This window comes from Lindgomyces ingoldianus (genome assembly GCF_010093535.1).
Source record: "Lindgomyces ingoldianus strain ATCC 200398 unplaced genomic scaffold BDR25scaffold_21, whole genome shotgun sequence".
Taxonomy (NCBI): Eukaryota; Fungi; Ascomycota; class Dothideomycetes; order Pleosporales; family Lindgomycetaceae; genus Lindgomyces; species Lindgomyces ingoldianus.
In genome coordinates, this window is record NW_022985182.1 from 757,883 (window position 1) to 782,986 (window position 25,104).

Below are 25,104 nucleotides of genomic sequence, written 5' to 3' on the forward strand. Positions count from 1 at the left end.
GGCCTTGCCTTTTTGTGTCGATGAACAGCAGGAAGTCTTTAATTAGTCCCGAGTATACTTTCAAAATCTCTAAAGCACGAGGAATCGTAGAGTTGGTATTAGTGCTAACAAAAGACTGACGCAGTTAGTATCTCCTCTTCTTGGAACGTTCCATACAGAATTCACGGTACTATAAAACAGCGCACAGTCCACGCATCAGTCCTATTTTAACATCGTTCGCAAGCTCAACGCACGGTTCTCGCACACATCGATTTGCGCATCGCTAATTTTCGGTATGGCGGCATTCCGACAGTAAGACAAGTGTTAGAGTCTTCGAAGCCATCTTCCATTTGAGGAAATAGTTTATCTCGAGTTGAGCGCCCAGTCCCCCACCTATGTAAAACACGAATGTTAAGTATGTTTCACGAATCTAAACTTCGAACATCTAGCGATCCTACGAGGAGTTTGTTCTTTGGCTCTAAATCCCAGCCATTGTTTGATCTTGTGCATTATCCAAGTTGTTGCTTGACGTTAATTCTATTTCCAGGCTCTCCCATTTGGACAATCCAGTTCTGCGCATTCGTTTTGTTCGAGCACCCATTTTCGAGGAGCAAAGCGACCCCAAAGCAAACATTCAATTTTGGTCTTTATGCTTTGTCCTTTGTTCCAAGACTGCCGGATGCGACCTTCAATCAGAGAAAGAAGTAGCCGCATGGCGGAGATCGGTCCCACAGGTTCTGAACCTGGCTGCTCCTGCAGTGACTTTTTAATATGACTCTAAGCCCAAATGCCATTCTCAGACATGTCTCAAATTTCCTATCCCTTTGTTTCCAAATGTAGAGAGACGCCATTCCTACTTTCTCCATTGTTTTCTTTATGCCAATTTCGTCTGCAAGAGACTGGGAGCCCGAAATTAAGCTAACCAAATCTTTTTTTATTCTTTTGCGATAGATCGGGAAGACTAGGGGCATATGATGTATCCGGGTGCTATCTGAAACCGGTCTTGGTTTACCGATTTCTTTGGGGATTCTAGACTCGGCAGTTCTTCTCAATCATGAAACCACGATACCTTTGTTTTCCGCCCCCAACTCCCAGATCTAGTCATGATGAGACTGTGCAAGCTTTTGGATTCAGCCCTTGACCTAGCTAGTTCTCTTGCAGACCACTGTTTGGGTAGTGCAAATTTGTAGCATGTGTAACGAAGTGTTTCTGTTTAATCCATGAGGACATGTGTTGGAACGCCAAGTTTTCACTACTGTGGAGGAAGTCTCGGTACAGTCCATACGGAGAGAAATCCTGGGTTTTATATTGCAGCCTTGCACGAGTGACTTTTGGGGATACGGTTGGACCTCCCACCAAGCCATTCGTCCTTGGGGAACCGGTTTTATTAGAACTGTTGATGACGAGGTGCCAAATCTAGCTTTAGAATGGTGCACCCTTCTTTGATTACAGTTGGCCATTTTAGCGGGGAGAGGAGCGGGTAACTAGTCACTTCCTTGAAATCAACCCTTATAATTACTGGCGGAGGAATCTCTGGGTACATGTCGTATCGAGAAAAGGCAGCATACTGATCAAAACAGGTCCTGTCTCTGTAGCGGATTCCAAGTTCCGGTTCTCGACCGTGGCGGACCGGCGTAGGATTTTGGATTCCCTGACCTGCAGTGCAGTCATGTAGTTCCACACTAACTCTTTCTATTTAGTCCAAATTCTAGGAATGTCGCATTCTAGATTGCGCTTAATTCAACACTCTTGACAGACACAATGTCACTCTCCTTGCGATCTTTTCTTCAGGGATTATGGTCTATTTGGACTCGGGATTCTGTGCATAATTCCTAGGCAGAGAGAATTTGTCGAAGAGGTAGACGGGAGGTCCGAAACCGAACCTATCATGATGTTTTGTCTCCAACAATATTTTATCTCGTGGGTCTCTTTGAGCTCTCAACTCTAGACATAGCCACAAACTGCATAAACCTCTTACTACGTTTCAGGAAGTTGGTGAGAGCTGCATAGGATTGTGTTCTTGAAAGTTCTCAAGATCCAAGGGCAACAAAGGTGGGTATTGTCTGAGCGTAATGTAGAACGTAATCTCTTGTCTGTGCTCTAGGGGTTACGTGTACATAAGAACCCTCTCTCTTTGCACAAAGAGAAAGGATGTAGTTAAATATAATTATTACCTGCCACTAGTTTTTCTGCGCCTTTAGGCAAATACCTAAGCTATCTAACACTAATTAGTCTGTTAACTAGCAGACAGATTTACAAGGATAGGCTTTTAACTGCTTGTACAACAGTCCAGCACCTACTGCGTACGTAGCAACGCAGAGAGGGCGCTTAATTGCTAAGCTGTTGTACGCCCCTAGAGTTAATAAATTGCACACAAAAAGCCAGCACCCACTGCGTGCGTAGCCATGTAGAGAGGGCGTACGTCGCTAAGCTTTCGCGCTCCCTAGAGATAAATTGCAAAAAGGTGTACAATTAATCATCTGCTGCGTGCGTAGCTACACAGAGGAAGGGACTTATTGCCACCCCTTTACAAACTTTCACCCTCCCAGGATCGAATTCTCCGTACGGAGGCGTGCTCATCGAGCCTCCGTACGTCTATCTCCACACACCCCTCCCCCCAGGATCGAATCGACCGTACAAGAGCGCGTTCTTCAAGAGCCTCTGTACACCCCCCCTCTCAATCAAATTCCCTGTACAGAGGCGTGCTCACCAAGCCTCTGCACGTCTATCTCCACACCCCCCTCCCCATAGGATTAAATCAACTGTACAAGAGCGCGCTCTTTAAGAGCCTCTGTACACCCCCCTTACCCCCCTCTTAATTAAATTCTCTATACAGAAAGAAGTAAGGGATGCATGCTTCCTGCTACCGTCGCAAAATCTAGCTAAGCCGACTTCTAGAGGCTTAGGCGAGGGACACATAGACTAACAGTACAGAGTTCCTCACAAAAATATTTGAGGATTAGAATGAGCAGCCGGAGAATTCAATCAACACTTCCAGGTTCAAAGTGGCACTCTTTCTTCTCAAAGAGAACAATTCCTGGTCAGGCTAAGCCCTCCACCGACGCCGCGCCTCTCAAACTCAACATCGTGACTATCTGAGAAAATATATTGGAAATAAAAGTGGTTGATCCCTATCATGGCTATATTAAAATCCCTTACTTCAAGACAATGTTCTTTGTGGTTACTTTCTAGCATACTCAGCTAGCTCATAGAAAACATCGCCGGAAACTAGAAATCATGCAACCTTGCTCTCAGAATTAATAAATAGCGTTGGGAGATTTGAGTGGAACTTGAGAATATATTTCTGAAAGACAGCTAACTGATACAATAGTGGTTCCATAGAGTCCCAATAAGGAGTACCTAGCCAATCAGTGCGACAGTATCCAACGGGACCGTCGCTAAAGTGTTTCTCGGCTCCTTAAAAACAAGATTCTATCGCTTCTATGTTCCGATTTCGAACCAGTTGCTCCAAAGCCAGACAGTATGAGGAGCCATGGCTAGGAGGAACAGGACTATGCACTCTCGAAACTCAAGGATCGGATTTAGGAGTTTATCATCTGCCTTTTATTCTCTAACTTAGTATAGTATCTCCTATCATTATTCAATGGCCAACGCGACAAAATATCTAACTTATGGCTATAAAAAGTGGGTTTACAATAGAAAGGTCGCCGTCTTAGAGGTTCGCTCGCTACCGAAGGTTATGGCCGAATCATTTATGGAATATATCGAGGCTATATACATCGAAAACCGCACTAAATATAATTGCAGTGCCACTACCGGGAGAAGATTTGCTTCTCAAGGTGGATAAACATAACTGCATTAGAGAGGAAGTGCTTTGCGTGGCGCATTCCTCAGCATGACTACCACATCCACGACCTCGACCTGATCGACTCTCTAACGCAAACGGATCGCGCTCTTTATTCCCTGGAGAAACTAGACTAAATTTCCCCCCAAAAATAGTCCCCCCCGAAATAATGAAGCAAGAGAGGAGTTGGCTGTTGAAAATCCAGGATAGATAGCTACATGCCACCATCGCCACTCCTGGACCTCCATTACTTGTGCCGAAAATACTATGATAGTGAGAAAAATATACTCAGGCCGTTTGACCAAATTTTTGCAATTGGATACCAGAAATCTTCTCCAAGATCTTTTACGCTCGATATGGACAGCAGCCATTCCAATAAGAGCCTCAAAGAAATTCTCTATGGGAGAGAAACCAACACCCGAAGCTTGTCTGGATGTGGCCGTGGCTAGAAAAGAAATTAGCGAGACTAATCACCATATCGGGATTTCGTCTTGGTGGCCACTAGGAACGACCATACGCTTTCAAACAAGATAACCTAAACAAGTAGTTGCTCCGGAAAACTTGCCCCGATTCTGAAACGTAGACGGACCCTTAGAATTTTATAGGAGATTTTTGCCCTCTCCTAGGGTAAACGAAAATTCAAAACAATGTCGAGTAAGAAATATGTTGCTTTCTGTGGATGTTGCTGGAAGTCCAAGAGCTCAGCGAAAGCAAACATAGGTAGCGCCTACCTTGATCAAGAAGTCGTAGCTAATCCAATTTATGTGTGTGTGGGTATATGTGCGTGGGGCTTCTGAGCTTAAAGAATGGCCTGAAAATATCACTACGAAATAAAATTCTACTTACTCGACATGACATCAACAGGGCCGCAGCAAGATCCCCGATTGAAACCTCTTATTCTGGATTGGTATGCATTGACCCTTAAATAGTTGCAAAACAGCAAAAAGGCATTAAAAATCTAGGCATGTTTGCGAAACCCCAAGCAGACCACCAAAGCTTCCGGACCCCCAAGTTGCAACAGTATTTATTATACTACCCGGCACCTCTCTGTCGAAGGAATTTGGATTGCAGATCAAGGCATACCTGTCGGATGGCTTAGGTATTCACCCGAAGGCGCAGAAGAAGAATTGGTGGCAGGCAACAATTATATTTGACTACACCCTCTCTCTTTGTGCGAAGAGAGAGGGTTCTTATGTACACATAACCCCTAGCGCATAGGCTAGATATTACTTTCTACATTACGTTTAGACACTAGCAACTTTTTGTTGTTGTAAAGTTGCTTATTTATCCTGCCTTTTCTGTCCTTCTTTTTTAAGGAGGGCCTTAAGTAAACTTTCTACATATAATATCTACTAACTTTTTAACAAAGAATTATTTCTAAGACGTGCGTCTTTTCTGCTAGTTTAGCGTACAAAAAGGAGTCTATTAGGGAGGGGGGAAAGAGGGGGTACAAAGGCTTAGGAGTGAGTGCGCTTCTGCTCCCTTCAGTGGAGATAATTCCAGTGTCCTTCGAGATATTTGAAAGAGAGAATTCATAATTCTATAGTGCGACATTGGAAAGAGAGTTTTCGATAGAAAAAGTACAAGAGCGGAAAAACACCTTAGATATCGGACCCATGTCCGCTAGGGTGAGTGTATGGGATCCGAGATGCAGGATAATTCGCCAGAGACAGAATCCCATGTCACATTTAGACTTGAAACATAGTTCCAAGCGATGAAAAATGCCGACCGTCGCTGCCACATGCCTGGGTGCTGAGTGTAAAAAAAAAATTGCATGTAGGAAGGAGTTGGTGTTCCAAAACTCTTTAGCCACGCAGACATGACTGAAGTAGTGATTGGAGTGGAAGGTCGAGCGCTGATGTTTCTACGAGGTCGAGGCCCAGGAGATGGAGGGAGAGATATAGAGGTAGGTGATGATGGTGAGCACCATGATCTATTCTCCGCAAATCCCAAAGGCAGGTGGAGAATGTTGCAGTGACAAATCGACATGTAGACTGGGGCAGACCGGTGCAGACAGAAGCCTGCTTAAGAAATGCAGCAAAATATAAGCGGCGTGCGAACAGCAGACATCCTTCTTGATTCCGTGCCGGGCGATATTATAATACAAAAAGCAACAGATGATAACATTTGCTCCGCTAATGTTGGGCTGGCGCCACCACAACCCTTAATATCTTTCGCACCTAATACCATACCAGCTATTCCACTCCCATCGCTGCAAGACCAAGCCCCACATGCATCTCAATCCCTTCTCCAGCCAGACCTAACCAATCCCACAAACCCATCGAATAAGGAAATGCCACAGCCGACATGCAAACACCAACGCTATGCAAATCCCCAACCCACAAACCACAAATCGCAATCTGATCTATACCAACCCTTTGCATCTCGCTCCACTCGCAGTCTATACATGTATGCAAACAGGAGTGGTAAGTGGATCCGGTTCCCAGATGAATAGATCCATATGCATGAAGCTCCAAAATACACTGCAATATCACACACAAGCAAACCGCGCTCTCAAAGCCAATCCAGAACCCGATTCAATCTCGTCTTCAATTTCTTACACTTTTTGTCATCATTATCATCGCCTCTTCCATCGCTCCCACTGCCATCACAATCGTTCGGTTTATGATCTAGTTTGCTGTCGACATTGCCGTCACCGCCAGAATGCTTGCCGTCCTCTCCATTAGGCCTGGGAATGTGAAGTAAGCACCAAGGAAACAGATAGGCTAGCATATCTTGTCAGACGTCTGATCAAATCACCTTCCAGCCTCGATCATACGCGGTCGCTCTCGGTCCCTATCGCGATCCCGATCTCGGTCCCGATCCCGTGGAATATCATTGTCGTCGTCGTCATCATCATCATAATCTCGCCGATGGCCCCTGTCTTCCTCATCACGGTGGCTACGGTGGCTTCGTCGCTCCTTGTCTCGGCGCTCGCGGCGTTCATATTCGTCTTCTGTAGATGTATTAGTATCACGCATGGCTCCTTGAGGAGGGGGTCGACGTGCCTCTAGCCTCGCGAATCTCTCTAGTTCGATCTGCCAACTGCTGAATCTCTTGCTTGGTCAGAACCCTTAAAACGATGACGCAGTCCATGCGCTCCTCGAAGCGCTCCTTGGCTTCCTCCAAGGCCTCGGGGTTGACAAGTCGACGGTCGACCTTGGTCCAGCGAGCACCTGGTGGAACATCCTTGCCCTTCAATGCGCTCTTATGCGGAGCAACACCCTCTCGAATCGGATCAGGATCCTCAGGGAACTTCGCGGTCGGCTTACGAAGGATGCCTTTAGGTTGAGAAGGAGGCTCCCTGGGCGGAGCGACGATCTGGACAGACCGTCCAGGCTCGCGTTCAACGGCAGGAGAGGTAAGTGAGTCAGGCTCTTGGACAATGTCAGTGTCCAAAACACTTCCAGAACGGTCGTTGTAGCGGGAGTGCGCCGGCTCTGCAACATTTGAAGCGGGAACGCGAGAACGGTATTCATCTGAGCCATCGCGGGACCTCTCTCGTTCTTCTTTTCGTCGACGACGGTCCTTATCTCTATCTGCATCAATATATTCCATATCGCGGGCGCCTCGACCACTACGCTCAGCCTCCTGTTGAATCCGGCGCCGGTATTCTTCATCAGGATCGACTCCGGTCTCCTTCGGAGCTGGCTCTATTCGACGGTCGGTCTCTCGGGCCACATCTCGGTCGACGTAGTGACGGGGTCGCTCATCGCTGCTGCCGTCTGAAGAAGGAGCACGTCGATGTCTTCTCTCCCTATCATCGTCATCGTGTCGGCGGCCCTTGACTTTAGGATCGGCATCTTGAGTCGAAGCATAGGTAGCGGTGGCGGGTGGCAGGCGCTCCTCAGGACCTCTATCTCGACGATCACGCTCATCACGCTCTTTTCGCCTCTCACGCTCTCTGTCAGAGTCCCGATCTCGGTCTCGGTCCCTATCTCGAGACTTCAGAGCTTCGGCGGCGCCATAGGTTGCAGCAGCGGCACCAGCTGCGAGCGGGACGATAGGAGCAATGTGACCACGGTCATCGACATCCCTCTCGCGACGGTCTCTATCTCGCTCTCGAGGACGGTCTTCGTAGCCAGGGGCAACCTCGCGTTCTCGTGGAATTCGAGCCTCCGGCATGCGGGCTTCAGCGCGGTCGGGAGCGTAGTACGGCACCGTGTATTCCTCTGCCCTTCCCCGTCCCGTCTCGGAAGTTGGCCAGATGGGTTGGCGGTCAAGGCTCGGGTCACGTGCGAGGTTGGGATTACCCGGACCGGGTGCAATACCGAAACCTCGAGTAGTTACTTCGCGGTCCTCAAACCTATTAGAGGGGTATTGCCGCCTATTCTCTGGTTCCCTGTCTCGACGGTCGTATTCATCGTGATAGATTTCTCGACGGTGATCTCGCGGCTCCTGATGTACGGTGGTGGTAGGATGGCGGGTTGAGGACGACCTCGTTGGAGCTGCATCAGCATATGGCTCATACCTCGGCGCGTCTCGAGCCCTATCAATCGAAGACGTCCTAGCGCGTTGATCACGAAGACTCCCACTGCCATTCCTAGAAGTGCCACTAGCAATGCCATTGTTAATCTTACTGAAACCTCGAGTGGAAGGAGGGGGGCCAAGTTCTCGGGTGGAAGTGCGGGGTCCTCTATTGTCTACAATCATGCTAGTCGGACGTGAGCCTCTCTCGACACTCCCAGAGCGTGGTCGACGCCAAGCCGGTTCCGTATCTCGGTACATGCCCGCTGCATCTGTGTAAGAATAGCCTTCGTCGCTGAGGTCTGTAGTCCGTATGAGGGGCTTGTTGCGATGATGGTTCCGCCCGCCGCCAGTAGTGGTGCCGTGAGCCCGAGTGTCTTGACTCTCACGCCTTCGAGGTTCGACAATGTCCTTCTCAGTAATGAGTTTTGACGTATGATTGTCGTCGTCCACACTGTAGATTCGCTTATGCTCTCGTCGGGGAGGGTGCGTAATGTAAGTCTCGCCTCGACCATCCCACGATCGAGAGAGAGGGCTGGTTGGGCGGTCATGGTGGACACTAAGGCCGTGGCTGCGGATTGGGATCGCCGTTGAAGGTGCCAGAGAAGTGGAAGTGGGTCTGACTAAGCGGTCGTCGGACTCAGTGAGAGTATTGCGTCGTGGGCGGCCTGAGTAAGAATCATACTTGACGTTACTGGATCGCGAACCAGAGCTGCTGCTTGGGGCATACGTGTACAGGTGAAGGTGCGGAGCTGTCGAGCCTGCAACTCTCTCGCCAGCTGTTGTCGGAGACGTTGCCCCTCCCCGCGAATAGTGAGAGTCGTAGTATGGGTCAAACGTGCCAGTTGACGACCTGCCTGGATTCACGAGCCGCCGGGGTGAGCTTGGGCGATAGTACCTCGAATCCATGCCGCCAGACTGTGTAACGGATTTCAAAGTCAAAGGAGGGACAGCGACGGAATGACGTCGTGAGGGCAGCGCGGGCGGCGGGGTGGGAGTATACGAGTACCGCCGCAAATAGGGAGACTTGGAGGGGATTAGAACACTGCCCATGGTGATCGGTCAGCCAGTGACGGTGCTAAAGGAAGGTGTTCAAGAACAAACAGACGCGAGAGAATCAGACTTCAGTTCGGGCGACGAACTGTGCCGCAGTTGGACATACATTCTGGCGTCGGTTTATGACGGGCAGCGAACGGCAGGGCGAGCTGGCCGGACGACTCTCGCAACGCCTGCCGGTGGAGGTGCCCGGGTCTCCCTGGCGGCTCTGGTGGTGGTGGGAGTAGTGGGGGGGGGGGGGGGGGGGGGGGGGGGGGGGGGGGGGGTGGTCGAGGTCTCAGATGCCCGAATTGATGAGTATCGAGTATGGACGCCCAAAAAGCCGGTCGCAGGCGGTAAGGTGCCGCGCCAAGGCAGGGAAGAGGGAGAGTCTGTATGCAGAAACAACGTGAGGTTCGCAGTACCAAGCAGGGAGCTCCCAGGGACAATTGAAGTCACCGGGCAGGAGATCGATGGGCGAGGCAGCAAATGGGATGGAGAGGGCCAGCGCGCTGGCTGGTGGGGCAGGCGCGGTGTGGTGGAACGGGGAAGGTGCGCTCGGCCGCGGCAGAGATGGCGCACAGAGGGAAAGAACAAAAAATGAGTATCGTGAGTCGGGCGTGTGTTGTGTGCGCAGGGCCTGCGCCTTGACTTGGGTTCTATGGAAGAGCAAGATCAGCGGAGACTATGACATCGATCCGTCTGGGGTGCCAAGGACCACTCGCTGTCCCCTGCAGTCCAGTGCGCGCGATTGGCTGGCTCGAACCTCACAGTATCGGCTGTAACCACGCACCGAATCAGCACAATTCGAAGTGTCAAGCGCGCTGACCAGGTGTGCCGCCGGTAGCTGGGCCCTCAGCCGAGCTGGAAATGCTTCACTCCCAGCGCCTAAACCATGGCATCTCACGGCCGACTCTGCCTGCATCCGGACACCGGACACCGGACGTCGCCTCCGCTTCAGCTTCTGGGCAGTCACGACTGCCGTCGCCTGCCATCAAGCTATTCACGCCGAGAAAGGGTAGCCCTGCGAGCCAGCCCAACTAGGTCCATCTGTCATGGAAATCAAGGCATCACGGCGCCCCGACTGGCAGAAGACCCTATTCTTGATGCGATCTTCACTCCGGAACACGTAGCAGTGCATTGCACTTCACTGCCAAAATGGTATCATGTACCTGCTGCGCGCTTGGTCCATACATACGACGTGACATTAGAGTCGAGGTGGCAGCAGAGAATGCATTCTTTTGTTTACACAGTACATAGAAGCTAGCACCAAGTCTGTACCTTCACCCGAGATCTCTTCTGTGTTGTGTGGAGGTGTCAGTGTGGACTGCGGTGCTGGCTTGTAGATCTATGTCTCCTCGATATGCTGTGCCCCAATAACAGTCCCTTTATTTATCACCTCGCCGTGCACGTCTGAGCCGACCTCGTTCGTGTTGTGGTGGTGCTGGAGCTTCTTAGCTCGAGAATACCGTGGAATCGTATCCTTAATGCAGCCCTGGATAATGTCGCCTTCGAAGAGCATATGAATCGACTCTAGTGGTACATTCTTCGTCTCTGGGACACATAAAACGGTGTAAATACCCATGAGGATGCAGCAGGATCCGAACAGAAGGAACGTTCCATATGTAATGTGGGCGAGCATTATGGGCGTAAGTTTCTAAATGCGACCATCAGCGCTCAACGGAAGACCAATAGAAAGCAAAAGGATAATTTACGGCTATAGCAAAGTTGAAAAGCCACTGGGTCATCAAGGCTGCTGCCATGATAAGAGACCGCACTGCGTTTCACGGCATATCGCGTTAGTGAGTGTCTCAAGTTGAGAAGAACGCCGGCGCCTGCCAGCTCATCGAGGGGCGGGTGGGAGCACTCACCATGGTTCGGGCTGCATTCGCTTGATAAGACAAAAGGAATAGGTCCCCAGCCTGCTTACTATCAGCCCAAGTCTGCTTGCAGCTATGCCGACTAAGAATGGGTCGTGTGGGGTGTTCATGCTTGTCGAAAATGGCTGCGGGCGAGAAGATGATGCTTACCGAAGGAGTAGAATACGACGAAGAGGTAGACGCAGACAATTGCAAATATGCTCGTCCCAGAGAGCGCGTCGCCCGCTTTCGTCGGATTGACCGCACTGTTGACTCCTAATGCAACATTTAGCAGGAATTCAGGGACCAATAGAAACACTCTCACATACCAATATAAAACATGGCGAATGCTTGACCAGCTGATCCGATGATCAAGCTCCACTGTAATCATGCAAATTAGTACAAGTTCTGCCCAAGGCAACATTGGGGCAATGCAGGCTATCGAAGGGTCTCCTTGTGGAAGGAACCCATGGCGAATATTAGCAAGAGGGGTTGCATAAACATACCTTGCGGCCCATCTGTTCTGTTGCAAACATGAGACCTAATGCCGTACACACTATCTTTACTACCCCATAGATACCAGTCGCGAAGAGGCCGGCGGACTGACCTTTTAGCCCTATGGACTGGAAGATCTGTGGTGCGTAATAGTTAATGCTATTCGTACCAGTCCACTGCTGCCAGAACATGAGGATCACTGCAAAAGAAGCCTGGTAAAACATCCTTTTGCTCGAACACGCGGCCTTGAGCTGTGCAATGAGTGGTAGCCTTTCGTGTCCTTGGAAGTCGGTGATGATCTCGTCCAGTTCCTGGGCCACATCTTTATCATCCAGAGTCTTGGAACGGACTCTAGCCAATGCTTTTGCAGCATCTCGCAGACGATTCTTCTCGACAAGCCATCGGGGTGACTCATTTTGAAAGAAAATGCCGGCCAGTAAGAGGACGCCAGGAAGCATTTGGAGGGCAAAGGGGATCCTCCATTTGGCGGAGCTTAGAGACGTGATCTGTAGGTTAATTCCGTAGTTGACGAAGAATGAGAGACAAATACCGGTGACGTTGAATAGTTGCATGCTAAAGTTTTGTGAGCCTAAACGTCCGTCAGGCGCCGCTTCCACTTACCACCCAATACACCGTCCTCGGATCTCCTTGTTCGCATTCTCCCCAACGTACGTAGGAACGACCGCAGATATCACTTTCGGTTGTTAGCGTGCGTAGACTCGCTTGTGAAGGAGTGGCCCCAAACATCCTACGCCAAATCCGCCAATAACTCTGCCAACATATAATTGAGCGAGACTGGTAGTATTGATTGCGCAAAGGGTCTGAACGAGGGACCCAATCAAGAATATGATGTCTGCAATAATCAACGCCGCCTTCCTACCACTGCAAATATGTTAACTACCCCAATACACCCTCAACGGTTTCAAGGGGGCTATCAATGCCTTCAAGTGAACTAGACAAAGGCTACCAAGAAAAACCCGACTTACAACGTATCGCTAACGTAGAAGGAAGACAGAGCCCCAAAGAAACATCCTGCCTATAAATCGTAAGCCTGACTGGGCGGATATGAGGACTGTAGCGCACACCTGGAGGACAGACACAATGTTTCCTTGCAGGTTACTGAAGTCTGGGCTAGTCTTATCAAGCTTGAAGGAGTGCTGGAACGCGTCCATCGTAAGTACACCACCTGTCCCAAATATCAGACTGGTATCGACTCGACGAATGCAATTCGAGCCCCACCTATCAAGCCGGTGTCCCATCCAAAGAGCTGCATCGGAGTGAGCGATTGCGCAATATTGAGGCCTTGAGACTGACCATGCCGCCAAAAGACGCAACAGCCGTGAGGAGATACGCCCGACGATAGATTTTAATGTCTTTAAAGACGGCTCTCACATCGAAGTTTCCCATATCTACTCCAGGTGCTGTTGACAGGGCTGACAAGTGGCTTCAGATGACAAAGAAATGAAGAAATGTTGATGGCTCTAAGTGATTAAGGTAGGTAATTGGATATGGTGTGAAACCATGATAGACTTTATATCAGATAGCTCAAGGGATACGATACCGCGCCAAAACCGACTGATCGGCGCTCTCTGGGGTTCTTGGGGGCTTGCTCGGAAAAACTCCTCGCCCAGATGACGCGGGGCGCGGGGAACTGGTGCCATTCCCGATCTCCAGTCGGCGCGACAAATGGCTTGGGAATATTTCCGTCAAAAGCCGTTGGAAATGCCAAATATATGATCTGACACTCAGCCGTTGGCGTGTGATGTCCGGCAGTTTGCTACAAATTGATAGTGCGGAACTGGTGGGTATTGCGTAAGGAAAGGAACCTTAGAAGTCGGCATTTGCTTTTCACTCGTCAGTTGCCGACGCTTTGTCTCTTTCGGTGCATAGCGGGTAAATGAACATTTCTCCACAAATCGCATCTTTTAGGGTGTATCCACCCTTTTTTTTACCAATGGGTACACCCTTTCATATTCTATGGGAATTTCCATGGGAATTAGTCCTCACAATACCGAAAACGCCTCCCATGATGCCTTTTAAAGCGCCAAGTATATTTCCAAAGCCCGACACCTCAGATATTCGCCTTTCACAGCTTCTGTTCCGGCACTTGTGTGATCAACTTGCCACTTTTGAAGGCCTCTTTAAGGTTGTCTAACACCAGAAGCTCCATGTCGCGCTGGCACCGAAAGTTAGCCGAGTTCCGCAATGTGAGCAGGTGGTCATACCTGTGTCTCGTATGTTGCCGTTCCGATATGCGGCAGCAGCACCACATTAGCGCTCTCTAGCAGCCCAGGATGGATCTTTGGCTCGTCCTCAAACACATCCAAACCCGCTGTCCACACCTTCCCGCTTTTCAGCGCATTCACTAACGCTCCTTCATCGATGAGCGGTCCTCGAGCTGTGTTGATTACAATTACCCCATCCTTCATCATGTTGAACTCCTCCGTAGATATGATGTGCCTCGTTGAAGCATTGAGTGATAAATTCAGACTGAGGACGTCCGACGTCTTCAACAACTCATCGAAGCTGACGTACTTTGCGCCTTCCTCCTCACCCAGAGGTAGTTGACGCCTGTTATGGTACTGGATGTTCATCCCGAACGCCTTCGCTCGTCGCGCGACTGCTGAACCGATTCCGCCCATGCCTAGGATGCCGAGGACTTTGTTTTTAGGGTCATGACCGAGCGAAAAATCACCTCGCCAATTGCCTGGGAAATGTCAGTGGGATTCCCGTCGCTCATTCAGAATAACTTGCCCTCTTTGACAGCCATGAAGGACGGTGTCACCTTTCGGAGGGCTCCTAGCAATAGAAAGAGAGCGACGTCTGCTGTTGCATCGTTGACGGCCACGGGTGTACTTGACACTGAAATACCCCTCTTTGTGCACGCCGCAACATCGATGTTGTCGTATCCCGCTCCATTGTGGCAGATGTATTTCAACGTCAGTGGAAGGGCGTCAAGAAGTTCGTCGTTGAAATTCCCCGTGATCTTGTTCGAATCGTTGCTTCGGTAAAGCGCAAAGACGTCCTTGAAATCACCATTTCTACACCTCGAGAGGAAGTCCTGTCGTGAGCCATCTGGATATTCATACAACTTTGCAATCTCTCCGCATGCCTGCCATTCTTTCCGCGCATGCGCAAGATTGCCGATGAGCAGCGCTCCTCTCTGGGACATTTTCGTTCTGTCTTTCCTCGGGATATCTCAAGCTTAGCAGGGGATGAAAAGGAAGCCTCGACGCGTAAATGGGAAGTGTGCGGAAGATAACACTGCATCAATTGAACAGCGGCGATGGGTTCTTTTATTTCGTGCCGCTTCATCCACATGACGGCATTCTCGCCGGTCCAACTCGGGCCGGACGTTAGCGCGGAATGTCAATCACCACTTCAGTACAGGCGCCAAGCGAGTTGCTCTTTGAAGCGAGGAAGCTTTCCTTGCCCAATGCTGCGATTTCGCTTTTTGCTATCCTTGAACATGATCTCTGCACCACTGACCAATCACTTGTGATTCAATCCACCGGCCAACACAACACTTTGGCCTGTCATGTACCCTGTTCCGCAAAACATCGTCACTACATTTGCTACTTCCTGTGGCATTCCTAGACGACCCAAAGGAATGGTGTCAACCAGACCTGGAACAGAATTACTGCTAGGAATCAATCCGGTTTCTCCTGAAGGACGGTTAGCCTGGAAAGAGTATCCATGACCACAGAGGTCTCTTTTCTTACCAATCATCGCAGGGGAGACATCATTCACCGTGATGTTAAACTCTGCGAGCCGCGTGGATAGATTCTTCATCATTGATGTGAGACCGCCTTTTGAGGCAGCATAATCTACGGAGAGTTCAATTAGGAGAGTCATCAGCCTATTAAGAGTACCACCTACGACATCCATTCAGCCCTACGCCGTACCCGGAAATTGATGATATGAAAATGATACGGCCCCACCGTTGCTGCTTCATATGCCCCACAACGTTTTTCGCAAGCAAGAAAGGAGCACGTAGGTTCACATTCAATGTGTGCTCGAAAACGTCCAATGGAATCTCCCTGCAAATTTTCAGTAGAGGCCCTCAAAATAGCATTATGAGGTTATATGCAGGGACGGGAAACTAAATGGGCCCGGGAGAACGTGGACGTACTCTATGTCGGTAATTCTTTTGCCGAACCCCGCATTTGCGATGAGGATATCCACAGGTTTCGAATGTTGAACTTTGACATCTTCAGAAAGCTGAACCGTCTCCTCCACATTCGATAGGTCGACCCGATGGTATGAGATCTTTGGGGCTGTTCTCCCTGGATTTGATTTCTTGTATTCATCGAGCAATCTCTCGCCTAACTTTCCGACGCTCTCCCGATTTGAGTTGTAGGATAATGCCAGGTGAGCATGCTGGAGAAAGAGTGCTTGCGCGCATGCTCCACCAATTCTGGAGGCGAGTTAGCCTTAGTAAACAGAAGATTATATAAAGGGCTTGATTTACCCTCCAGAAGCTCCGGTTATCAATGCTAGACGTCCAGCAACGTTGTTGTCAACATTCGAGGAATTCATTTTGTGAACCGTTCTGCAGCTAATATTTTGTTGCTACTTTATAACGGAAGTCGGATCCAATAGAATTAACGGATTCTTATCCGATTGTCCATAGAACGGCGATTAAACCATTCCCCGAGAATGGACTTTGGGAGTCAAGAACCCGACAGTAACACGTGATTAGTGACCCCTCCGGGTTCCCTAAAGAGGAAGGTGATCCGAGTGCCGTGAACCGATGAAGCATCGGAGGTTATTCCCACACCGAGATCGGACTCTTCTTATTTTTCGGTGCCGTAATAGCTTTAACCTCTTCATCGGCGGCATGTAAGGAGGTTATTCCGATGGAGATTCCAAAACATTGAGAGCTTTGGGAGAAGATTGTACCCGTGGCCTCGTGAAACGTCGTATCCGGACCAAATGGTTTGGATTGAGTTAACGTAGCGGTCAGCATCCTCAAGTCAATGTGAGAATGGGCTGTGATTAAAAGGTAGAGGGTTTCCTGTTTCTTCTAACTTCACATACCCTGCTCTTCTCCACTTTGGACTGTCTTTTCGGCGTTACATTCCTCACAATAACAAGAATTTCAAAATCCATCCAATACTCGGTGGGTACTCAGGTCATGCAACTCAAGAACATCGCGATCCTCGGGGTAATCTCTTCTCTCCACACTGCTCTCAACCGCGCTGGAAAAACTCCTCCTGATGAAGGATATTTAGGCCCGCGGTAACGTCGGTAGCGCCATCATCAACGAGCTTCTAAAAGATGGGCCACACTTCAACATCACCGCCATCATTCGCCCAACATCCACATACACGGCTCCTCCGAACTCAAGCATTATTACGAAGATCGCAGACTTCACCTCTCTTTCTTCTCTTGCTGATGCTCTGGAAGGCCATGACGCCGTTGCAAATTGTATCTCAGGTGGAGCAACGCAGTTCGAGCCCATGAAGCTCATCATCGATGCCGCGATCGCCGCAGGCGTCAAGTTCTTCTTTGCAGATGAATATGTCGGGAACTTGATGTGTGACCAGTTCAAAAGACTACCAGAATCTTTCGCCGGAGCTAAGATTAGGATTCGAGGCTATCTTGAAGAGCTCGGCAGGCAAGGCAAGATTCAGTGGACTGCGTTAAACGGCGGACCGTTCTTTGACATGTGTAAGTATTATCCGAAACTTACAATCGGGCTTGCAAAAATTGGGGCAAAGAACGAGGCTAATGACGACTAGGGCTCATGAAAGGGCCCGCCGGCTTCAACATCCCAGCTCGCCAGGCTAGAATCTATGGCACAGGAAACAACCCCATCTGCTGGACACCCCTACCGACCATCGCGCTCGCAGCAGCGAACATGCTGCGCAACCCCGCACCCGCCATCAATCGCCCAATCTACATCAACGGCGTCCAGAACCTCACGCAAAACGCCCTGCTCTCCGCGGTCGAAACGGTAGTCGGAGAAAAGCTCACCGTCGAGCAAGTCGATGTCAATAAAATCAACAAGCACGCCCTCATTGCCCTAGAGCGTGGGGAAATCGAAAAGGCGATGAAGGGTCTCACGATTAGTAATCAATTCTACGATGGGGACAACTGGAGTTGGGAAGGTGTAGTAATGGAGAACGAACTTGTGGGCGTGGAGCCGGTGAGTGTGGAGGCTGCAGTCGAACAGGCAATCGAGAAATGGGGAAAAGATTGTCCAGTTGTAGAAGCTATGTTTCGGGTTGAAGCTTGTGACATTTGAGAGGCATGGAAATTGTGGGAAAGAGGAGTGGTCATGGTCCGGTGAACAGAAAAGTGAGGCGATGGAGGACTGCGGGTGGCTAAAAGTGGTTGCCGGCTTCCTCGGAAGTTGCCGAATGCGAACGTTCACCGGAATATTGATCTTCGGAGTGTCGAGTCATCCTTGCCGCGAATCTTATCATGGATGTTGATTATTCGGTTCATGCAGGGAACCAAAAGGAAAGGGACCCATCTGAACGGTTGCCTCGTGTTAAATTACGCACTCTCTCCATGCCAAGGTTTGCCTGGTGGTGAAGACTATCATCGACAAACCTGGCGAATCACAGTCCATGATCGCCCTCCTTGCTGAGATCAACCAAAAAACCGAGGGACTCCTTATTAGTGGAGACAGAGAGACTATGATTTTGTCCTTTTTGTTGCAGACGTCGTACGTCAGCTCCCGTTTCTTGGAACTTATCCCAGAGACCGGTCCTCTAAGTCCAACTATCAGATAACATCCTCTCCCTGCAGCTCAATCTTTCATTATGCCTAAAAAAGCTTCATATCGCGAGCCATATTCAGAAACCCGGCGTCCTTCATGGGCGCATCGTCATCTCTCGATACTACTACAAAGCGCCCTCTCAATCCCCTATTGGTCCATGACCCCTTAAGTCCCTTGCCATCTAGCTGACTCGGAAAGGTCGAAGGTCCCCCCGACATGCAAGCGTACTGTGATAGCAACTGCAGCGCACCGGCTGGAAAGGTACTCTCAACGCTAACGCCCCATGAGATGTATGCACATCGTAGATCAACGAACGTCCTTCGCCATTCTTCGTCTGGGACGTCGGAAAGTGAGGCAAATGGTGCCAGTTCATGTCAGGAGTTCAGTTGCCTTTATACTAATTTCCAAGGTATAAGAATGACAGATATCTTGAGAGGATATTGGAATTGAAACATTCATTCAAAAGTACTTGCGCAATGGTCGACGGCCTCGAATCGACTAACGTCTCCCTGAAGCCCAAGCCACCACTATACTATATACATTTCAACGAGTAATTAAACTCGATAGTACCTATGCAGCTTCCACACACACATGTCCTAGCTCGCAGCATGGCGCCATCCTGCAGAATCGAGGTTAAGGATCACGAGGATTGGGATATTGGCAGCGAACGAGTTTCCGAATTCGGCTGGGGTGAGTGACAAGATGGTTCCAGCCATGGAGTGGAGCTAATAATTGGGTATGTAGAAGATAGGTACCAACGCTGTGAGCGCCCTCTAGTAGAGCAGATACGCTCGTAGTTGTGGGGGTTGGGTTTGTGGGGCAGAAGCGAATTAGCGCGGTTTCTGAATGGGAACCTAAGAGGACTGAGCAGATGCGGAATATGATGGTCCGCAATTGAGGGTGGGTCTAAATTGATGGGTTTGGGGAACTCGGCGTTTGGGGGATCGTTGGTGTTAATGTTCTTTGAACGGAATTCGAGATTTGTCGCTCTTAATGTATATTTACGATGTATGTACGAATCTTTCATGTGCGAATGGTTCCAAACTGATTCAAAAATTGGCCATACCCACTGTAAAGGGAGTCAAAGTTTGGACTTAATCTTGAACCTAGTGAAGCAGTTCTGCCTAGGCGTACGAAGGGTTTCTAGACTAATCCGCGACTCGGGCTCCGATTCTTCTTGCGGCGGATTTTTCGGTCTCTGCGGTCGACATCCTATTCGTAGCGTGTAACCCGTTTTGATTACCTGTAACACGGGTTAGGACTCTGTGAAACCGTGATTGGCGAGACACGTACAGGAGCACGAGATTCTTTACCACAAGACCGACACTGCATATCATATAAGTATGGCTAGAAGAACGATAGAGCTTTAGCTTACATTTACAATCCACACACGCCTCTCGGGGTTGCGTAGATCCGTAGCTCTAGATTCGCAACTCGGACACTCGACTTATCGACAAAAATGTTAGCCAGTCTTCTACAAGAATTATTATTATTTCACATTTTCTTACCGTATGTCCGTCTATAACTCTGCAGAGCCCTCTTGATTTGTTTCTCATGAAAACGGCCCTTCATAATCACCCTCTCGTGTGAGTCAAAGCTTCCACTTGTCCCTAATTCTGCGAGAAGGTACTGAAACCTACGGCACTCTTGTCAGCGATAGAATATTATTTTCAGATTTATATAGCATACACATGATCCTTATTGCGCTCCAGGCTCTTGCAAAGCTCCGAGAAGTTCGCAACGACCGTCCTCTTCTTTCCATCGACAACAATATATGGTGCAAGAGTCTTGACTTCATTCTTTGTGTATGTGTTTAGGCTTGGATAGTATACTTGTAGCAGGTAGAGGCGGGAAAGAAGAAGGCGGTAGGGCAATGGCTCCTGAGCATTGTGGGCAAAGATTCCTGTTCTAGTTACAGGATCGTCTTCGAACAAGCCCACTTTGACAGAGATGGTTGTACTAAGAGAACAAGGTGTTTGCGAGCAGTTGAAGCCCGTGACTGCTTTGGGAGAACTTAGCTGTATTTGCGATTCAGGCCTTTTCAAGTCTGGGTTCTTTCCTGATGGAGGCACATGTTGAATGCTCATATGTTTTTAGATAGATGTAGAGTTGGTGCAGAAGAAAATAGTTTGGGAACTTCGTAGTGTATAGAAGCGATGAGAGGAAAGGTGACTCATAGCGATCTAATGTCACCCGGAAGGTCTCCATCACCACGCCAAACCGCATTGGGTAATGAAGGATCATCGCATCCTTGCACTTCAAGCTCTCCACGAGCTAGGATACGTTTATTGAGTCCGCAGGCTCGCTGCTTCTATAAGAGATTCAGGGAAAATGCATAAGGTCTTTATTTACATTTGTAACTAATTTTCTTGTTCCTGAACCCACGAATGAATTGATTGAACCTCTCTGTCTTTTTCGTATAGTAATTTGTCAACTTCTCTGAGATGACTGGCCCAAACGCCTCCCTCCAAACACCATATGATGAATGTCCAAAGAAATGGATGTGACGGGTCAGACCTCGGTCTTTTCTGCTTTGGAATGCTGTCTATCTCCAGTCACGAGCACCTGATCGCATCAGTACAATTAAGCATGCGGCAAAGGAAACACATCCACATACGCAAGGAATAGCACCAGACGCACATAATGTGCCAAGAGCAATCGTCGTAGCATTCCAACCATATCCCTCTTGCAAGCTACCTGCAGTCAAAGGACCAAGCAACCCAGCAGCTGCGAGAGAGCAGTTCATGAGAGAGAAGGAGCTAGCGTACGTATCGCAGTCTGCCCTTTGGACTGTTCTTCAGCTACGAGTGAGCATTCCGCACCGAGGGGTGAAAGGAATAAAATGATTGTTGATCCTAGGCTGGTTAGCAACACTCCCATGAGTCGTTCCGTTGACTTGCCGGCTAGTGTTAAGAGGCCACACAAGCGAATCACCTGCTCCTTGCTGCTATGATATACAAGCCTTAGTAATATGAGTGGGGGAGTTGTGAGAATAAACCCTGAGACAGCAACCCAACGAACTCCAAACCTATCGGAAAGCGCACCTGCAAGGGGTCCAGCTAGCGCAGGAATAGCAATTGTTAGGAACAAGAGGCCAGACCCCAGCGCAGTCCAATTGAAGGTGGCATTGACAAAGAGTGGTGGTACCGCACACAGCGAGGTAACTTTGCGCATGGTACGTTGATCGCACCAAGAGTCGACGCATTCCATGGTATGGAGGTATCATCCTGATCACTACCGGAAGCTTACTTTTCGGATTTTCTCAAAACCTTTGGATGCTACTTGCTAGCCAGATACTACAAGGGATTTCCTCCTCCATTCTTTATACGGTTGGACTCGCAGTCCTCGTGGATACAATTGAGAAGGACGAAGCCGGCCAATGGATGGGTACAGCAATGAGCTGCAACAACATTGGAATTATCATTTCGCCTCTACTTGGTGGGATCATTTACGACAGGTCTGGGAAAATGTCTGTCTTCTTAATAATGATTGGGCTTGGAGCATTCGACATTGTTCTGCGTGTCTTGATGAAAGAACGGACCCGAATATTTGCGGAAGCCGCCAACAAAGACAACCCGTGTGCAAAAGAGCTGGGTAACCATAGGTTAGACTCTACCATAAGTGTGACCCCTTCGATTATTAGCAGCAACTTGGGGCCCGTATTGGTGACCAAATCACAATCGCATCGACGACTCCCTGGAATCATCTCACTGCTTCGATCTCCTCGACTGTTAGCTGCTCTTTACGGCTGTTTTATTAACGAGTGCATCGTGCTACCCACTTAAGTCTTGACGCTTGAAGTGGGATATCTAGTAATGCTTGCAAATGGCATTGTAGAACATGGGAGGCTGAGTGAAGGGGCACTTACGAGCACCAAAGAAGTCCGCTATTGAGAACGCAGCAATGAGCAGAGACGTTGATAATTGTACTAAGAGGGTTAGCGGAACCGCACCAATACCGCAGCAGTCATCTTACGCTTTCCTTCCGACACTAGCTTTTGGTCTTGGAGTGCGAATGGGATCACGGGTGCAACAATGCCATAGATAAAGCCATCCTAGTCTCTGTAAGTAATTTTGAAGTGTGCCATATTAATTAAGGGTAGGCATACCGTGAACATAGCAGTACATATTGTGAACAATATCAGAAACCTAGAGCTTCTAAAATTATCTAGCTTCGAGTAGAGACTCATGCTGTAGAAGGAGAGGAAACAGCGTATGCGGCCTTCCGAGTAAAGTGAAGACCTCCGCAGTGGCTTAAAGCAAAGTACAGACGGAGAAAGCTTTCAGAGAAGGGCATCAGCATTATCCCAAGAGGTCTGACGCAACTTCGTCGGTTCGATGAAATTCAACTGCCTGGGTAATTTTTGCGGTAGGAGATACATACTTCAAGATAGCTTTGAGTCCAATTTTAAAAAATACCCTCTCCGTACGGATTAAATTGAAAGTAAAAGTCCACTTAGTGCATAAAAAAAATACTTGAAAGAGTAAGTTTCGAAGACTGTGGAGAGCAGACTCAACGAAGGTTTGTAGGTGGGGATAAGACAGGAGGAACAAAGAATCAGAGTAGTGACCCCCTCTTTGATTAGAAGGATAAACTTGCAAAAGCCTTGAACTGTGGAATTTGGTGCGATATTCTGCGGCGCAAAAGAAAGAAGCTGAACACTATATTGGCGGCAAGGCACGATACTGAGCAAAGCGCAGCACGCTTCAACCTGAAGATCCGCAATTTAGATGTGGAAGTTAGTTATGTACCTATCTCGAAGAGGACTAAGTCAATACCCATGGTTGATCTTGCATCTACCGGAGCCTCCGAGACGCTTCGCCAGAGTGTATGTGGCGCCCGTAGTTGTTCACCCCTGTCCTGTGCCCAATCTGGAAACGCCTCCTTCCTTTGAGCTGGATTCGTAGCCCAGAATGTCGCTTTATGCTAGAAAGAGTCTAGCGCGGCGATCAGCCTGACACATTTTGTGTCAATCTTGGAAAGCTAGAAAACAAAAGGGCGCCAAGACGAGGCCAGTCAGCTCATCCACACCTCAAAGACCAGCTTAGTTCTAGACAGCCACATTTTCTCTCTTAGACATTCGTAAAGCCCGGAGGAAGGGTGTGCCCCGAAACAGTCTTATTCCCGACCAGCATAGACGAAAATATGCCGTAAAATGAGCTGGCATTTCTCTAGAACGGGAAACGTCGTGACATCCTGTCTCCAAACGTATTCATTGTGGAGATATATAATATCCCGTCCTAACCGAAGTGTCAATCCCACAAACTACTTTTGCGACTGTAGATCCATTTCTTGAACCATATATGCAATCCTTGTTATTCCATTGCTCACTATTCAAACTGAACACACATCTTCCGCAATGGCTCCAGGGTTACTTGTCAATAACTCAACCGAATCTGATAGATTCCGCTTGGATCAAAGTTCCCAGCCCAAGGTATCTCGATCTCCCAAAATTGGAGAAGTGGATTGTATGGCCTACGAACAGCAAAAAGATCTCATCGGCGACATTGTGGAAAAGCTCAAGGCATCGGGAGGATGCCTGATTCGCGGATTGTATCACCAAAAGACCCTCGACGCGATCGAGGAAGAAATCCGGCCCTACATCGCAGCGACAGATAAAGCAGACATCAGCCGAGAGGATTTCGTACCTTCATCGACGAGGATGGTAACTGGGCTCCTGAGCAAATCCCGGACATATGCTCTATCAGTAGCAGGAAACGGGATTTGGCATCAGGTTTCAGAACATTTCCTCACAAGCACCCTTTCAAATTCTTGGGTAACGAATACTCCACCGAATACATCGTAGATCCGCAGACTAACGCGGCCACAACAGCACGGCTCCCAGTCCCGAACGAGTGTGAGCTTACCACAGCTGAGCACCACAGTCGCTTTCTCGGTCGGTCCTGGAACGAAGGCTCAAGGTCTTCACCGCGATGACGACATCTACCACACGCAGCATCCTGCCTCCTCAAAATATCATCTTGGCCAAGATACAATGTTGTGTCTTTTCGTCGCCGTTAAGAGCTGTACGAATGAGAATGGTGCAACACGGATCGTGCCTGGTAGCCATCTCTGGGACTACACATCTCCTCCGCCTTCTTACGAGACTTTGCCGGAGCAATTTTCCCATGCAGAGATGTCACCCGGTGATGCATTTCTGATGCTTGGAGGGGTATACCACAGAGCAGGGTCGAATACCACTGCGGACGAAGAGAGACTAGTATATGCTGCGTTTGCAACGCGAGGATACTAGAGACAAGAGGAAAACCAATATCTTGCCAACGATTTGGAGGGAATCAAAGAGCTCCCAATCCACTTGCAGAAATTCGCTGGCTTTGGGGCGAGCAAGCCTTACATGGGTTGGGTCGATATGGAGGAACCGGTAAAGGTTCTGAATCGGAATGCGGACGTCGGGGATACGGAGTTTTGGTAGTATGCTGTTCGAGTTTGGAGTATCCATAATGATCCATGTAAAGGTACGTGATTGTCCCTTTCAGGGCTTCCAACGAGGCGTAGTACTGTACAATTGGGCGATTTTAAGGCCTGTACAGGTGAGATTTTGTGTACGTTCGTACAACAGGGAGGAGGAGAGGTAGGTGTACGTATTGTAACTGTTACAGCTCACGTAATCTGTACAAGTAGTATAATTTAATTAAAGTACGCTATACTCTAGTTAAAACAGCTAAGACTATAACTCTCTAAAGACACAAGATTAAGGTCTAATTAACTATAAA

General features: G+C 48.9%; 16 protein-coding genes across 16 annotated transcripts; 8 read left to right on the plus strand and 8 right to left on the minus strand.

Annotated features, from left to right (window-relative positions):
* Nucleotides 1-20: 20 nt before the first annotated feature.
* BDR25DRAFT_356637 (uncharacterized protein) lies at nucleotides 21-974 on the plus strand (the record flags this gene model as incomplete). Its single annotated transcript, XM_033695676.1, has 8 exons — nucleotides 21-95; nucleotides 125-166; nucleotides 200-291; nucleotides 319-363; nucleotides 429-622; nucleotides 676-737; nucleotides 780-866; nucleotides 945-974. 8 exons carry the CDS (start codon nucleotides 21-23, stop codon nucleotides 972-974), a joined length of 627 nt encoding a protein of 208 aa, XP_033546244.1.
* Nucleotides 975-1,008: 34 nt separating this feature from the next.
* BDR25DRAFT_356638 (uncharacterized protein) lies at nucleotides 1,009-1,650 on the minus strand (the record flags this gene model as incomplete). Its single annotated transcript, XM_033695677.1, has 4 exons — nucleotides 1,009-1,076; nucleotides 1,143-1,372; nucleotides 1,416-1,512; nucleotides 1,548-1,650. The coding sequence occupies 4 exons, from the start codon at nucleotides 1,648-1,650 to the stop codon at nucleotides 1,009-1,011; spliced, it is 498 nt and encodes a 165-aa protein (XP_033546245.1).
* A 90-nt stretch (nucleotides 1,651-1,740) lies between these two features.
* Nucleotides 1,741-2,764, plus strand: BDR25DRAFT_356639 (uncharacterized protein; the record flags this gene model as incomplete). Its single annotated transcript, XM_033695678.1, has 7 exons — nucleotides 1,741-1,800; nucleotides 1,849-1,974; nucleotides 2,007-2,048; nucleotides 2,383-2,401; nucleotides 2,475-2,568; nucleotides 2,601-2,681; nucleotides 2,731-2,764. 7 exons carry the CDS (start codon nucleotides 1,741-1,743, stop codon nucleotides 2,762-2,764), a joined length of 456 nt encoding a protein of 151 aa, XP_033546246.1.
* Nucleotides 2,765-2,938: 174 nt separating this feature from the next.
* Nucleotides 2,939-4,502, minus strand: BDR25DRAFT_356640 (uncharacterized protein; the record flags this gene model as incomplete). Its single annotated transcript, XM_033695679.1, has 11 exons — nucleotides 2,939-3,016; nucleotides 3,043-3,180; nucleotides 3,224-3,377; nucleotides 3,440-3,476; nucleotides 3,500-3,507; nucleotides 3,635-3,710; nucleotides 3,754-3,974; nucleotides 4,010-4,208; nucleotides 4,252-4,285; nucleotides 4,346-4,374; nucleotides 4,418-4,502. The coding sequence occupies 11 exons, from the start codon at nucleotides 4,500-4,502 to the stop codon at nucleotides 2,939-2,941; spliced, it is 1,059 nt and encodes a 352-aa protein (XP_033546247.1).
* A 1,335-nt stretch (nucleotides 4,503-5,837) lies between these two features.
* Nucleotides 5,838-6,506, plus strand: BDR25DRAFT_49085 (uncharacterized protein). The gene has a single exon (XM_033698652.1). The coding sequence runs from the start codon at nucleotides 6,109-6,111 to the stop codon at nucleotides 6,469-6,471; it is 363 nt and encodes a 120-aa protein (XP_033546248.1). The 5' UTR covers nucleotides 5,838-6,108; the 3' UTR covers nucleotides 6,472-6,506.
* On the minus strand, nucleotides 6,506-9,549 carry BDR25DRAFT_49076 (uncharacterized protein). The gene is made up of 3 exons (XM_033698651.1): nucleotides 9,414-9,549; nucleotides 6,793-9,296; nucleotides 6,506-6,740 (listed from the first exon to the last, which is right to left on the minus strand). The coding sequence occupies exons 2-3, from the start codon at nucleotides 9,158-9,160 to the stop codon at nucleotides 6,541-6,543; spliced, it is 2,568 nt and encodes an 855-aa protein (XP_033546249.1). The 5' UTR covers nucleotides 9,161-9,296; nucleotides 9,414-9,549; the 3' UTR covers nucleotides 6,506-6,540.
* A 1,014-nt stretch (nucleotides 9,550-10,563) lies between these two features.
* BDR25DRAFT_263950 (general substrate transporter) lies at nucleotides 10,564-13,170 on the minus strand. The gene is made up of 12 exons (XM_033686844.1): nucleotides 12,955-13,170; nucleotides 12,880-12,907; nucleotides 12,726-12,826; nucleotides 12,627-12,676; nucleotides 12,386-12,522; nucleotides 12,262-12,334; nucleotides 11,652-12,213; nucleotides 11,475-11,526; nucleotides 11,317-11,421; nucleotides 11,158-11,208; nucleotides 11,002-11,063; nucleotides 10,564-10,943 (listed from the first exon to the last, which is right to left on the minus strand). Exons 1-12 carry the CDS (start codon nucleotides 13,045-13,047, stop codon nucleotides 10,635-10,637), a joined length of 1,623 nt encoding a protein of 540 aa, XP_033546250.1. The 5' UTR covers nucleotides 13,048-13,170; the 3' UTR covers nucleotides 10,564-10,634.
* A 373-nt stretch (nucleotides 13,171-13,543) lies between these two features.
* On the minus strand, nucleotides 13,544-14,903 carry BDR25DRAFT_343770 (uncharacterized protein). The gene is made up of 3 exons (XM_033693861.1): nucleotides 14,391-14,903; nucleotides 13,866-14,343; nucleotides 13,544-13,816 (listed from the first exon to the last, which is right to left on the minus strand). Exons 1-3 carry the CDS (start codon nucleotides 14,810-14,812, stop codon nucleotides 13,727-13,729), a joined length of 990 nt encoding a protein of 329 aa, XP_033546251.1. The 5' UTR covers nucleotides 14,813-14,903; the 3' UTR covers nucleotides 13,544-13,726.
* Nucleotides 14,896-16,250, minus strand: BDR25DRAFT_304507 (NAD(P)-binding protein). Its single transcript, XM_033690226.1, has 5 exons — nucleotides 16,112-16,250; nucleotides 15,773-16,057; nucleotides 15,520-15,680; nucleotides 15,363-15,467; nucleotides 14,896-15,305 (listed from the first exon to the last, which is right to left on the minus strand). The coding sequence occupies exons 1-5, from the start codon at nucleotides 16,177-16,179 to the stop codon at nucleotides 15,133-15,135; spliced, it is 792 nt and encodes a 263-aa protein (XP_033546252.1). The 5' UTR covers nucleotides 16,180-16,250; the 3' UTR covers nucleotides 14,896-15,132.
* A 630-nt stretch (nucleotides 16,251-16,880) lies between these two features.
* BDR25DRAFT_229395 (NAD(P)-binding protein) lies at nucleotides 16,881-17,890 on the plus strand (the record flags this gene model as incomplete). The annotated part of the gene is made up of 2 exons (XM_033685310.1): nucleotides 16,881-17,313; nucleotides 17,397-17,890. Coding segments are annotated over 2 exons (927 nt in total), but the record flags the coding sequence as incomplete, so codon positions are not given.
* A 528-nt stretch (nucleotides 17,891-18,418) lies between these two features.
* On the plus strand, nucleotides 18,419-18,915 carry BDR25DRAFT_49236 (uncharacterized protein). The gene is made up of 2 exons (XM_033698653.1): nucleotides 18,419-18,523; nucleotides 18,576-18,915. The coding sequence occupies exon 2, from the start codon at nucleotides 18,587-18,589 to the stop codon at nucleotides 18,818-18,820; it is 234 nt and encodes a 77-aa protein (XP_033546254.1). The 5' UTR covers nucleotides 18,419-18,523; nucleotides 18,576-18,586; the 3' UTR covers nucleotides 18,821-18,915.
* Nucleotides 18,916-19,198: 283 nt separating this feature from the next.
* On the minus strand, nucleotides 19,199-20,510 carry BDR25DRAFT_304509 (uncharacterized protein). The gene is made up of 5 exons (XM_033690227.1): nucleotides 20,060-20,510; nucleotides 19,879-20,006; nucleotides 19,746-19,816; nucleotides 19,664-19,696; nucleotides 19,199-19,613 (listed from the first exon to the last, which is right to left on the minus strand). Exons 1-5 carry the CDS (start codon nucleotides 20,455-20,457, stop codon nucleotides 19,452-19,454), a joined length of 792 nt encoding a protein of 263 aa, XP_033546255.1. The 5' UTR covers nucleotides 20,458-20,510; the 3' UTR covers nucleotides 19,199-19,451.
* A 472-nt stretch (nucleotides 20,511-20,982) lies between these two features.
* BDR25DRAFT_190788 (uncharacterized protein) lies at nucleotides 20,983-21,135 on the plus strand (the record flags this gene model as incomplete). The annotated part of the gene is made up of 1 exon (XM_033684277.1): nucleotides 20,983-21,135. A coding segment is annotated over one exon (153 nt), but the record flags the coding sequence as incomplete, so codon positions are not given.
* A 206-nt stretch (nucleotides 21,136-21,341) lies between these two features.
* On the plus strand, nucleotides 21,342-22,155 carry BDR25DRAFT_371972 (uncharacterized protein; the record flags this gene model as incomplete). Its single annotated transcript, XM_033697208.1, has 2 exons — nucleotides 21,342-21,545; nucleotides 21,664-22,155. The coding sequence occupies 2 exons, from the start codon at nucleotides 21,342-21,344 to the stop codon at nucleotides 22,153-22,155; spliced, it is 696 nt and encodes a 231-aa protein (XP_033546257.1).
* A 24-nt stretch (nucleotides 22,156-22,179) lies between these two features.
* Nucleotides 22,180-23,671, minus strand: BDR25DRAFT_356647 (uncharacterized protein; the record flags this gene model as incomplete). Its single annotated transcript, XM_033695680.1, has 10 exons — nucleotides 22,180-22,256; nucleotides 22,286-22,298; nucleotides 22,323-22,424; nucleotides 22,479-22,649; nucleotides 22,696-22,791; nucleotides 22,869-23,081; nucleotides 23,138-23,296; nucleotides 23,332-23,390; nucleotides 23,500-23,570; nucleotides 23,649-23,671. The coding sequence occupies 10 exons, from the start codon at nucleotides 23,669-23,671 to the stop codon at nucleotides 22,180-22,182; spliced, it is 984 nt and encodes a 327-aa protein (XP_033546258.1).
* A 58-nt stretch (nucleotides 23,672-23,729) lies between these two features.
* BDR25DRAFT_343773 (PhyH-domain-containing protein) lies at nucleotides 23,730-24,803 on the plus strand (the record flags this gene model as incomplete). Its single annotated transcript, XM_033693862.1, has 3 exons — nucleotides 23,730-24,035; nucleotides 24,177-24,590; nucleotides 24,624-24,803. 3 exons carry the CDS (start codon nucleotides 23,730-23,732, stop codon nucleotides 24,801-24,803), a joined length of 900 nt encoding a protein of 299 aa, XP_033546259.1.
* Between the last annotated feature and the right edge of the window lie 301 nt (nucleotides 24,804-25,104).